The 13,940-nt window shown below is 46.0% G+C and overlaps 1 protein-coding gene across 1 annotated transcript in view; it reads right to left on the bottom strand.

Moving 5' to 3' along the window:
• LOC109855406 (LIM/homeobox protein Lhx9-like) overlaps positions 1-2,614 on the bottom strand; it is a 10,672-nt gene extending 8,058 nt beyond the window's left edge. Inside the window, exons 1-3 of the mRNA XM_020429633.1 lie at positions 2,094-2,614; positions 1,359-1,631; positions 390-782 (exon numbers count right to left, since the gene is read on the bottom strand). Coding sequence (XP_020285222.1) covers positions 390-736 — 347 coding nt within the window. The 5' untranslated portion in view covers positions 737-782; positions 1,359-1,631; positions 2,094-2,614. The remainder of the gene's footprint in view (positions 1-389; positions 783-1,358; positions 1,632-2,093) is intronic.
• Between the last annotated feature and the right edge of the window lie 11,326 nt (positions 2,615-13,940).

The raw sequence follows: 13,940 nt of genomic DNA, 5'->3' as shown, positions 1-13,940 counted from the left end.
ATACGATACGCAATATTCATATTTTCTCTCGTTTACAATGTTTTTTTTTTTTTTTTTTTTTTTTTTTTTATTGTTTTCCAATTTTGAAATTCAAGCCTTTCACTAAAAAATTTTAGTTTCAAGAACTTTTGTTTCTTTTTTTTTTTTTTTTTAAGGCTGCCTTTTTTTTCATTTTCTTTTATCGCCGTGCTAAAGATGTATAGAACTCTGAGATTTATTTCTCGAATAAAATAAAAGAAGGTGAACACGGCATTGTGTTTAGACACAGCGTATTGTTTTTCCTCAAAAGACAGAGCAATAATTTTTTCTTCGGATAAACGTGATGGACCGCAGGCAGCATCGCGCGACCGCAAACTCGCGGTCCTTTCGTTTCCGACGCGCGCACTAACCTGTAGTAATCTTCTTTGCAGTAAATATTGCCTTCCCTGGCAAAGCAGGTGAGCTCGCCAGACAGCGTGACTCGGCAGTGACAGCAGCGTAGACAGTCGCAGTGCCATGCGCGATCGGCCGCCCTCAGATACCAACGTTCGACGATCTCTCTTCCGCAGCCACCGCAGCCGAGAACACCCTCGGGACCGCTGATACCGCCGCCGCCGCCACCGCCCCCGCTACCTCCACCACCACCAGCGCCGCAGCCACCGCCGCCGCCTTCATTTGCGCCGACCTGCCGATTGTTCGTTCCACCACCGTCCCCGGGCGGGGGCGTCGTGTTCCCGCAGCCTACTTCCTTCAGCATTTCGCTAGACGCGCGCCGCTACGATGCGTGCCGTAATAACTGCATTCTGCGAGAAATACGATCGTATTACGTGCATTACAGTAGAGATCATATTGGCGCGTTTTTTTTTTTTTTTTTTATGTAATGAGTGATTTAACAGTTTTTTTTTCAGCTGACGCAAAGTTGAACGATGCAATCACAGTTGTGTGACTGAAGATATGTCGCTTTTTATGTGTTATTGTAGGAGGACATGATTACTTATAGCGGAAACGCGTTACTTTTTGCTACGGAAGCAAGAAAAAAAGAGCACATCGCTTGATAAGAGACGCTTGAAGTAATTTCCATGAAAAAAAAAACTTATTGAATGAATTATTTATTTATTATATAAATTTATATTTATTATATATTTATTATATATTTATCATATAAATACTTCATTTCTCTCTGCTTTTCAAAGTTGTATAAAGAGTACAAAATAAAATCCTTATTAGTCTTTCTACTTTGTAGAAGATAAAACGCAAGACATGTTGAAATGACAACTTCCGACAACTGATTTCCCGAAGAAACTTTACAACACATATATACACACACACATACACACACGCGCGCGAGATCGATGGACTTTCTTTCCGCACTTACTCACCTGAAATTCACTAAACAGTCGGAAACACGACGGCAAGATCTCCTGCTGGCCGTCTCCTCTTTCTCGTTTTACCGGTTCGACGAAGCACTTCGCGGTTGAATATATCTCTCGCCCGGCTATTTCCATCTAAATCGCGGTCATCTTGGAGCCGTCAACTTTTCCGGAGTTTGGCTTGGTCGCGACGCGGTTCCAACACCGGATATTCCGGCGCTCCGACAATCTTGCCTTCTTCCCCGAGCTGGCCAGACAGTTGCCGTAGTCATCAATCATGCTCTGGACAGGAGAAGAGTCGCGAGAGTGTAAAGAAGATAATGCGCCGACGTGTTTGTGTTTCTTTTTACGATAATACAAAACGCAGTGTCGCAAGCAAGAGGATCACTTCTACAACATTTCATCTGTTCCACAGACGTTTTGTTTTTATTGATCATTAGAACGCAGTGATACAACAATGTAACGTGTACGCACCAAGTGCGTATTTACAAAACTGACGCACGCAAATTTTTAAATCCTCGAATCTCTTCCTTTGCGTTCGAAAATTCGTTGGGAAATTCAAATAAAGCAAATTCTTCAGATTGACAATTTTGTATTGCGCAACGCAAATCGTTTTCACGATCCGTCGGGTAATTGTGCCGGTTACACACAACACACATACACACAACACGCACACACACGTATTCGCATACACGCGCATATATACAATATAATTCTGATCATATCATTCTATTCTACACTCACCAGTTCGTTCTCTTCACGAGGCACCGCACCTTCATTAGATCTCTCAATCGTCCCGAGCCACGTTGATCATTCCTCTTCCCCGATCTCAAGATGCGAAACATCACAACACTAATCACCACGTTGGATTTATCTTGCTGACGGATTGAGGCACTTTTCTCACAACGGGGAGAGATTCGTTAGCAGCATAAATTCAACGTGTAAAAATATTTGACAACGATGTGTTTTCGAAGCGACGTTATTTTTAGTTTAGAGCGGAAAAATTCACGAGCGCAATGCGGAAAATATATTTAAAACATTGTTTATCATACGGAGATGGTTGTCGCGAACACACACGAGATTTGCAACGATGACGACGATGACGACAACGACGACAACGTCGTCGTGAGTACCACCGAGTGGAAATTTCCACGGACGAAACTCGCGTGCGGGAAAACCTGCGGGCGGGAAACTGCGCGACACCGAAATACGCGAGCGGAAAACTCACGAGTGCGTCGCCGGTGCGAGAAGGAAGTTCGAAGGACGCGATAGACTCGCGCGAGATGGAAGCTGCTCCCCGTCGGCATAATATTACGATCCTGGGACGGCCACCCAGGGCCAGGGGCGGACGTCGCCGCGGCAGGGAAGCGGGGTTAACCCCCTTCATACTGCGATCTCTCGCCGGGCGGCGACGGGGTGGGGTTTTTGAAGCCGGTTCGAGGGGTAGAGGCGTCGGGACGCCGGGCGTCTGCGCGCTGCGCCGGCGCCTTTGCGGCTACCGCCTTTGTCTCTGTCGCATTCACGTGACCCGTCTTTGTCCTTCACGCGAAAGTAGTTTGCTCTGTCGCACTCGGCCGTTTTCTCCCTGTCTTTTATTGGTGCCGGCTTGATGGGGTTGTGTCGTTGAGTATCGTCTCTATGATCATATTACTACTGGTATTATATAAATGATAATGTTGTTTGTTCGGGCATTGCGCCGCGCGCTATCTCCTAAAGGACCTCTCTCCGATTCAGGAAATATGTTTTGCTTAAAACGTCTTGCGTAATTTGTCACATCTTTTGTACGACTTATTTCTTTTGCGTTGTCTTCTTGTCTCTCTCTATTTATTATTGCGTTATTGTCTGTTCGCTGCTCAATAAAAATTTTTTATTTTGCATATAAGATTTAGGACGTACAGATTTATAAAGACGCGATATTAAGCGCGGTTGGAAATAATTCAGTTTTCATTAGGAGTGACGTCGCTATTGAGTTATTCCGCGCTTTTCCATCCCCCTTCGGTGACTCGACTGTGATCTCGTGTGTGTTTTCAAGAACACACATTCTAAACTGCGCTAAAACGGCATTCATTATTCATGATTAGCTGTGACTTTCTCGGTCGCGCGAGGCACTTTGCTAGCACGCTCGCATTTCACTCTCAATTAATTTGCAATTGGAATATCCCAATGTGTGAGAGAGAAGAGCACTCGCGCGAGAAGAGAAATGACGTGACACGAGAGTGGTTAGTCACGCGTCGGTCATGCGTACAGGTACAAATTATTACTTAAACGACGCCAGCTGGCGAAAAACGTGTTTTCTGCGGGCGATTTTAATAACACCGTCAGTTTGTCACCTCGTCTCTCTTCGATGATCGTCGACTCGAATATTGTTACCTAACAAGCACGTATCCGATACGCTTCTGTAGAATTAAATCGGATAAAAGACACAATCGGTGTTCTTGTAATTACAATATCGAGAGACGTTAGAATTTTTTGCAGCTGATGAACTGTAAAAAAGAGAATAAAAAATATCGAATCTTAAAAAACTCACTTTGAAACTTCATCCTGTGTATAAATAAAAAACAATTTGCATTTTTACTATTACAAATTTCGTTTCTTCGTTTTTTTTCTTTTTTTTTTTTTTACGGAGAGACGCGCGTGCGCGATTCGCAGCGCACGGCGTGCGAACGCCTTTTAATTGCGGCCGGTAAGAACGTCGGGAGTGACATTTAGATGCATTATCCGTCAGGACCAGTTCTTCTTCTGGATTCGTCTTCTGGTTTAACGCGCCGCGATCAACTATATTTGGCCGAAGCGACGGCACCGGCCGATGTGCTGCGGCAAAAGCGAAAATTCAACGCGTCTCCGTGCGACAGAGTCGTTTCGCTCCCCGATGTCCCATTAGGCTCATTAACCGCGGGTGGCACGATCAAGCCGCCGCTACAAATCGAACCGCGAGTTGTCGTTAATCTCGCACGTCGCCTTACCAAAGAGATGCGATTGCGCTTACAATCATCGGACGCACGTGGTAGCAAGGTGTAAAACGATTTTCGGTGCTTGTAATCGCCGTCATCCTCTTCAAGCGCACAATTCGTTACGTACGTGCACGTACATGAGATTCGGAGATGTTAATTTTTATTAAATTAAACATCACACGGTTGTATTATTTATTTTATCAATTAAAATCAATTTCTTACACAATTATTTCGATCGTCATTTTGTTTCAACATTGTCGAAACAAAAAGAAATCACCTTTCCGCGCGCCAAAAGTTCATCATCTTTTACTCAACATTTCCGATTCGATCAACATCAATCTAATTCGATCACATCAGTTGTCGCCTCCTCTCGTTCCCCGAGTCCCCAGGACAGTCGACGTACCGATGCGAACGAAACGCGTTGCGCAGTGCGCCATATAATAAGAAAGCTGTCATTGTGGTAAGGGAGGAGGATGCTGTCATATCGATCAAAGACTTTCCGGACGGATAGACGGCTGGAAGCGATACTAACGAAGAAGAAGAAGAAGAAGAAGAAGAAGCAGCAGCAGCAGCAGCAGCAGCGGGAGCAACAGCCAGGCGCTGAGCTTATCTCCCGCTCGCGCGCTTCTCTTCTTCGTCGGTTCTTCATCTCCGTCTTTTTCTCGCGGGGTTAGTAAGGGTACAGTAACCTCCGTAAGCAGCAGCCTCCGCGAGGCGCAGCCCCCCGACGTCCGTTCGATAGGAGTCCGCTCGCTCCGAGCCAATAGCGATCGCCGCGCGACGGACGAGGCCGCCGTGCCATTGGTCGGCTCGTTGGCTCGCGTTGACATCAGGGGAGACGGAGAGCAGATGGAGATGGAAACGCTCCCGCTTCTGGCATCTCACGGATTCTGCCGAGAATGGGAGTCATCTGGTGGATGCTGATAGAGGCAGCGCTCGAGCTACGAGATATTCACGCGAACGGATGGAACAATATTCACAGAATCTGTCACACATGTTCTTTCATTCTCGTTCCGTCTTCGCCTCGGAAGGCGGAACGTCACACACGCACAGAAACACGTCGCGTCGCATATTATGAATGAATAAAGTGCGGACGTCACGTCCTTGCGCTTTTAGCGTTAAGGTCACTCGATTTTCATTTTTCGGACACATCGTGTCTGTAGAGATTTTGCGTGAGTTTTAACATGTTTTTTTTTTAGAAACAAGAATATTTATTACGTGTAAAATAATTTGAAGAAATGTCATATTACCGAATTAATATGCGACAATTTCGATCTCTCTGTGCAAGTAAATGTCTCAATATCTCGTACATACACGGGCGACGTATATTTTTCTGTCGCACACGTCTTTTATCCATTCATTTTGAAGCTATTTCCGAGCGTTCTGAAACCGCTTCGACGGACGAGCTGCGGGAGCGCGCTGCGGGCTCGCTAAAAAGATCGCCGCGTCACCGCGGAATTCCTGACGTATCATCGATCACGGCGGAAGATGACACCGGATGGAGAGACACCGACGGCGACCGCAAAATGGAGACCGTTGGGGCAGACGGGGGAGGGAGGAATCGTTAGCCGTGTGTTCACGGCGAACGAGAGAATGGTTTCTCCGTTAAGTCTCCGTTCGGCGAACAAAAGTGGGTCTTTTCCCTCGCCGTCGCACTTCGCGCGCGCGCGCGCGAGCAGCAGGAAAGTAATTCAAGACACCTGGCGGGAATGGCATTAACGGATCCTTTTAGATCGGCCTCGGGAGTGTCTTACGAGCGCGTGCATTATGTAAAGTAAGAGACGCGCGCTCGCTAGGTTATCTTCCCCGCGTAAAGAGTAAATAAGTGCAAAGATATAACGGTTAATTTCCGCGTTAACTAACGCTTTATCGCGGCGTCTATCCGCGCCGCGAGCAGCAGGATGCCGCTGTTCCACCGTGAATTCGCCCCGGTGTGAGATGCCTCGCTCTTTTAATCGCGCGCGCACGCATGTACACACAGTACACTTTATATACGCGTATATATACGTACGCGTCAGCACGCACGTACGTACATGTGGTTATTTCGCACGCACTCGTTCAGGGGCAAAGAGGAAGGGAGGAAGAGGGAGGAAGGAGAGGCCGGTGCGTTTATAAGTGCATCGGAAGAAAATAAAACGGAACGCGAGCGCGTTTGCGCGTGTACGCACATGCCCTCGAAAAAAAATTTCCATTTCGCATTCTTCGCGAGATCGGCTGTGAACTGCTTTCCAAGCCACACTCGCGGAGTTATAGTTTGAATTTTTACAGGTGCGCGACTGTTCTCTCTCGCGCGATCTTTGACACATATATATATAAGAGCGAGTTATTTGATGACACAATAAAAATTCAACGCAAGATGCGCGTTCCGATGCGTCGGATGTACTCTTTTATCTCGTTGTAACATTTCCGCATCTTTATCTTTTAACTCCGAGTATCGTTTTCTCTCACTTGTATATATTTTTCGCCGTCTAACTTAAAAAATGTTATACATGTCTTCGCTTCGAGATTTCGCCATTTGAACAAAAATGCAACTCTCTTGAGAGGTAAGAGGAGCGAAGAAGGAAAGAAAGAAGAAAGGAAAGGAGGAGGATGAGTGCGTGCGCATGAAGTGTATTTATGCGCGGCACCGTCACGTGGGTAAGGATCGTAGATTGCGACCGGGCCCCGGCGTGCGTGTCGGTGAATGAGGCTGACGTGGATAAATGGCGCGTTTCCCCGCGGGAGACGCGCGCCCAGGCGATCTTCCGGGCTCTTCTCTCTCTCTCTTTCTCTCTTTCGGCTGTGCAACAGCCGATCGGGTTCTCTCTGCTGCCCGGGAGAGAGAACTTCAGAAGCGTCGCGAGAGAAGACGATGGAAAAGGAGAGGAGAAGGGAGAGAGGGGTGGAGAAAGAGGAGAACGACGACGACGATGACGACGACGACGACGACAACGACGACGACGACGACGACGCTCTTCCACGGCTGGGCTCGCAAAAAGAAGCGCCGCTTGTCGTCCGGGTAATTGACGATCGCGAGAACATGCGCGCCCGTAAAAAGGACCCGCCTTTGGCCGTCTCGCTCTTACGCGGAATCTTGTCAAGGAGTCGCGCACGTCTTACGACGGCACGTCACGCGGCCTATGTTTTCCGGTAGCTATTGCGATCTTCCGGAGCACTTCCTCTGACCTAAGAATTCTGTTCAGCGCGACAATTCTGTAATTTCACACATGTAAGCTTTTATGTATTTTATACAGAGTTTTATTTTTATATAATTTAATTCTCATTCGTATTTTATATACAATATAAAAATACGCGCATACAAAATGCAATAATAAAATCTGAAAAAAGAAAAGTGGTGTGTTGTAAATAAAAAACAATGACAAAAAAATAATATATTTAAAAAATCAAATTATACACATGTCGACTTTGTCTTTGTTCGCATAACTCCCGCGTACGTGAGGGAAGGAGGTGAATGAGAGAGGTGAGAGAGAGAGAGAGAGAAAGAGGAGCGAGGTAGGTCAGACCGAGCCAGCTAGGAGGGTTATCTGATTGGGAGCGCGCGAATATCTTCTCGGCTTCCGGCGCCCAACCCGTGATTACCGCGTCGATTGTCTGCAAATGGAAGCTGAAAAACGCATCTCACACTCCGTAAAGGCGAGCGGAGCGCGCGCACGTCAACGTCAACGTCGACGAGGGATGCTTCAAGTCCGCGGATCCCACGATCGTCCCGACGCGTATAGTCCTGCTCTTCGTTTTGTCGTTATTAACGCCTCGACTTGATTGCGACGCGACGTCGTTCCGAACTGGGCGACGATAATAAAGATTTCAATTTATTATTTCAGCTCTCTCCGAGTTTTATATCCTTATTTTATTTTTTTTTTTTATTGTTATATATAGCAATGACTGTACGAAGTTCATATTTCTTCTTTAATGTCGCGTTGCCGTCGCCGATCTTTGTCTATTAATCCTTCTTGATTTTTATTGACGCTTTACGAAAAGACGCGGAAACTTTAATCGCGCAGCGACGGAGAAGGGCTCGCGAATCCTACTGGCAACGTCGTCGCCATCTTTGATCAAGACGCGCGTTCTGTATTTCTACACACGAATAATTATACAGTGTAATGCAAGATTCATGAGATCCGTAGAGATACGAGCGTTCGGCTAGTACTTGCCAGGCCAATAAAAAACGACACGAATGGAGACGAAGAGAGAGAGAGAGAGAGAAAAGGAAAAGGAGAGGTGGAAGAAGAGAGAAAAAAAGAAAAGAGAAGGAGAAAGAGGTAGTATACCTCAATATATGTGTATATAAGTATATACACATATATTCGCTCCAACTTGAGAATGATTCCTTTTCCGAATCGCATGTTCCCCACCCGTTTCGAGACGCCCGCACTTTGTTTAAAAGAACGAGCAGCGGACATCCGCATTATCTGTTTAATACAAAACGAAACGCCTCGCGTAACACACCGTCTCACCTGCCTGAACCGGCGGCGGCCGAGTCTCGGCCGAACGATCAAGTGCTATGGTCACCGCGCTGATTTGCGCGATAGTCGTTAACTATTCCGGTTCGCGCGCCGCCGTTCGTAATTGATTCTGTTCTATTATTACGTGAGCTTACGCGTGGTTGGCGGAAGCTCGGAGATGGACGAAAGATTGCGATAATTATCGATCGTATCAACCGACGGATGTCATTACGTGAAAATGTAAAGCGAAGGTTTTTCGATTCTCTGACGTGGTGAGACCACGAGTGCAATCACAGAATCAAATATAATGCGCGTGTTCGATATTTGATCGCAATATACATATATATATATATATATGTATCTTCAAACAAACACGCGCGGCAATTGTAAACTCTCTGTCTCTTCGAACATGTGCCGATCGTGAAAATTGGAGGCCTCAAAGAAACGATCGCGCACGTTATCGCGCGCGGCGAGAACCCCCATTTGGAAGTATGAATGGATTAGAGACTCGGGAACGGTCATCCTACCGCTATTCACGACCGCTAACCCGGAGGCCTCCTCCCCTTCCCTTCCCCCTCCCCCCCGCGCCCCCGTAATTTACGTATTTGTTCTTGGGGCTTGTAAATCTCGCGGGTTTCTTCCGCGGCAGACGAGAAGGAGGCGCCGAGGTGGACCTCGCCAGCCAATATGGATAGGAATGCGTGACGTTACCATAATATTAATAGTTTATTTACCGAGGGCCATACGTCACTTGGGCCCCGGACCGAACCCGGTGTGTATTAGTTAACGTCCGTTGCTCTTGCTCCGGGCGACTATCACTAAATATTCTTCTTTGCGAGGACGCTGACAGGCGCTTAGACGCATGCGGATGTTTCGTGTGTGTGCACCGTGTGCGTACGTGCGGAGGGTGTCTGTGTCTACGTGTGTTCGCGCCACCACGGCCTGGCCGTCGGGTGTTCGACGGCTAATATTGATGGCAGGATGCAGAAATGAGTTAAACGATACCGAGGAGCATTGCTAAAGTAAATAACTCGCTCGCTTGTCTTATTCGCTGGTTATTTACGTCGTTGGGCAATAATCAGGACTGAGGTTTCGGGTAATATCTCAAGAGCTTAAGGAGATCCATGCAACGTATGTGCATGTAGATTTCTATATTTGCTCGAAGAAGTCCTAGTTTTTTTTTTATTCGCGCTTAGATTAATTGTTTTAGATTTGTCAATGCGCGCGTTTTGTTGCTAATTTTGTCTTTGTTTAAATATTTGCGCCGCGCGTTAATTTCGCAAGCGCGTTGCGTCTTACTAATTAAATTACTATGTGAAATTGCTGCGATCTATCTTGTGATAAGTCCAAATTAATAAACAACAAAACTCTCTCGTCGGATTAACCAGACGACCTACGCTCGCCAGTCTCCTCGTTTTTTCTCCGTTTTTACCATCCCCTCTAGTATTCAATCTCTTCGCGCGTATATATATGTACATGTATAAAAACCCACAAAACCCTTCATAACAACCTAATATTCAAAACGGCCGCGTTGCGACATTAATAGACGCGTCTCCATAAATCACGGCGCGCTTTGGGCGAAAAAAGATCTCGCGAAAAAGGGCGAGCGAGAGTCCATCCCCGGGTTCGAACACGTCTGACGGCGAGGACGGGGACAGTGCGGCGAAGCGAGGGAGGGGAAGAGGTAGGGAAGGACGCGAGGGGGTAGGAAAGTAAATTGAAATAATTCTTAGCGAGAGGAGAATAGCCGTCGGGCAGTCCGAAGTGGAATCGGACGGGCTGGCAGGACGTGCTTTAAACGCGCGAGAGGAGGCGAGCAATGGAGGCTGGAATAGGCCTCGTGACGATGTAGCCGTAAATCGAGGCGAGTTGATGGCGCATTGATTGCCTCGCATCTCATCACGTTGGCTGGAAAGCACTGCCGGCCCCGGCGCTATTCCTAGTCATTCCAGTGCCATGTTTACTCGGCACTTTTGCGTGGCGCGATCCTCCTCCTCCTCCTCCTCTTTCTCCTCTTCTTCCTCTCTCTTCTTCTTCTTTGAGAGAGAGTTCGTGCGCTCTCCGGCTCCCGTCTATCTCGCGCGCGCTCTCTCTTCTCTTCGTCGTTTTGCAATTTCATCTATTTTTTGCTCACGCGAAGACCCCCGTGGCGATAATTGTTTTTTTTTTTTCGTGCGATGTGAAAAATTTACTTTGATATCGCAGAAAATGTAGTTACAGACAAAAATTACAGAATAAAATTATTTAAATCTCTTTCTTGAAGGCTCCAGGCTGTTCATGCGAATCCGAGTAGCTCTCGTGCGCGATGAATAGAAAGAACACGCGTTCCACGCATTGTGTTTTTTTCTTTTTTTCTTTTTTTTTTTTTTTCATATAATCCCAGAGATCGCGAACACACAGAGCTGAATTCACCACTTTGCCGTGTAGCGTTTGGAAAGTTTCCTCTCCAGCGCGGTGGTCGCCGTCGAATAAAAATGTGCTCGCATGAACTGCGCGCGGACCGTCCGCGCCGCGCCGCGCAACGAGATGATTTATCATTTCCTCAAGACGTATCCGTAAGAAATCGAGGCGGGGCGACCAGGAAGAGGGTGAGGTATATACTGGGGGGACCAGTAGGAATAAGAAAAACGAGCACGAAACCCGGCGACCGGAGAACGTGGCTCGCCTGTTCGATGTTGTTGGAAATATCGGTGTTTCGTGTTTCCGCACAAGCACATTCTCTCTTTCTCTCTCTTTCTCTCTCTCTTACGAATCGATCAAGGCTTTCAGACTTGATTTATCATCCCACAAGATGCGAGTATTGCATCGGCAATACTCGCCGTTGTCGTTATATCTTGGGAGTCTTGTAGCTTCGAATGTTTCACTCTTTGCATGTTTGTAATAGTGGCCGCGCTACAGTCGCGTGTGAGTAAATCAACACAGAAATTGGTGATTGGTATCGTGGCGCGAGCACAACCACCTCGAAATTCTTAACTTGAAGATCGCAAATCTTTTTTCACACAAATTGTGTAAAAAAGTTCTTATTTGAATTTTCAAACAATTCTCAGAATTGTAAATCTTTTTTTCTTTCCTGGAAGTTTTGTTATTTTTTTGTACTTTTTTTTTTACTATTTATATTCCACTCTCGCACGCAGGTACGCGCATTTGTTTCGCATTAAATGTCTGTTTTTTTTTTTTTTTTTTTTACACGTTTAATTAATAACGTTTTTCTGTAGAGCGTTTTAGTACTTGTTTTGTGCCGAAGCGTATTCCCCTACTCTACACCCCAAAAAAACTCTCTTCGTGGAAACGGACGGAAGTTCTCGCCGTATTTTTTTTTCACATGTCGTAAAATCGTAGAGCAAAAACGTGCGTGAAGATCTAAAGTGACGTTCGCGATTCTCGAAAGACATTAAAATTAAATATCACAGGTGACTTAAAGATGAGAGGTTTCGGAAGTTATGAGCTTAGAAGGTGGATATTAAACGCTGTTCCGTCATCCCGGAAAACAACGGGAGCGAAGGAGAGATAGAACGAGGGGAGAGACATATAGGATCTCTTAAAAATTCGTCGAGACGTCGATGCTACCGACGGAACTTAAAAGTCATTGGAAGGGTAAAATTAAATACGCAGTAAATTGTGTCGTAAAGTCTCCGGTACGTGGCAAAAAATCGGTTGTGCACACACGTCGTTAAGGAAGTTTATAACTCGGCTGAATGAGTTTTAATTATTAGCTTCGGTCTCCTACCAAACGTGTATAGCCATACGTCCTTCGGAAATGATTACATTAAGTCTTCACGTGCAATAATGACTTTTCTCCAAATCCAATGATTAAACAATGTCTGTGTGTGTGTGTGTGTGTGTGTGTGTTGTGATTTGCCGAGTGATATTCCGAGAAATATGTAATCTAAAAATCTACGTTTCATATTTCAGATTTACATTCATACAATTTTTCAATTGAACGATTTAATTCGCTTGTTGTTTATCACGTGGCTTGTGGAAGCTGTTTTCTAAAGAGAATAACTTGTTCGCCGGGGATAATTCAGTTATCGCGCGTACACGACGCGCTCTCGGTGATTCTTTTTTTTTTTCTTCCCGGTGTGTCTTTTCTCGCGCGCGGCACCTCGGAAAAATCGCATGCGCTGATTAAAACCCGTTTAGTATGCGCGGAGTGGACCCACTGATAAATAGCTCCGCTTCTTCCAGCGGAGCAAAAACTCTCACGCCGCTAGAGTGCCACGCACCCATTCGTGCCACATATACGAAACCATATGCGGCACCCTGTATCTCGAGGATCGATCATGAAGCTTCTTCAGAAAAACTTCAACACATAACTAGAAAAAAAAAAAAAAAAATAGAAACGTAATGATTCCCAAATATGAAAAATCAAGAATCTCAAATGTCGGACGAAATTTCGAGTTGCGGGTCTGAGAGGTTCGAACTAAAAATCTTTGTCAGAAATAAAAACTACAAATTTCGAAAAGTGCACATATTTAACAGCCAAGGATATCAAAACATCCGGCGTTACGACATTCCACACGGAGAACAAATTTCGTAGAATTTTTCAGAGTATGCGGCGTCTCGCTTTCTCGCCGGAAGAAGTCGTGAGAGAGTGTCGAGACGAGTTATCTCTCTCTCTCTCTCTCTCTCTCTTCGAAGCGCGCGTTCTTGGCTCTTCGTAAAAGGACTCGAAAGAGATTAGAACCCGAAAGGAGGCTCGACATCCCGCGGTGTCACCGTGTTGGACGATGATAAAGATGGAGCTGATATCACGTCTGGTTTAGAGACCGCGCTGACGCGAGCGAGCGAGCGAGCGCGCGCTCGCTTGCTTGCTCGCGCTGCTTTCCAGCATTACATGTAATCACCGCGAGAACGATCTTATCGGGGCCCGGTAACGGTGCACACACGGTGAACTGCTCGTCGTAGACGAGCGATTGTGAGAAATTTGGTGGAGACGAGAGAGTAGGGAAGACACGAGAAAGATAGACAGATTAGACGTAGATATGCGCGAGGTATATAGTCCTCGCGTGTGAAACGCGAGTGATCGTTTCACCGACATGCTTGCTAAACTACATTCAGACACATACGGTTTATCCTACTGTGATTTTAGGAAGATAATTCGGATGTAATAATATGTGATTAATTAGTTCCTGCTTTACGCTGGTTTAACCGAAATCATAAAAAGAAGGAATTATAAATTTGTTTTAACATCTTTATTT

Source organism: Pseudomyrmex gracilis, unplaced genomic scaffold (genome assembly GCF_002006095.1).
Source record: "Pseudomyrmex gracilis isolate BER0280 unplaced genomic scaffold, ASM200609v1 scaffold_88, whole genome shotgun sequence".
NCBI lineage: Eukaryota > Metazoa > Arthropoda > Insecta > Hymenoptera > Formicidae > Pseudomyrmex > Pseudomyrmex gracilis.
This window is presented reverse-complemented; position numbering and strand designations above follow the sequence as displayed.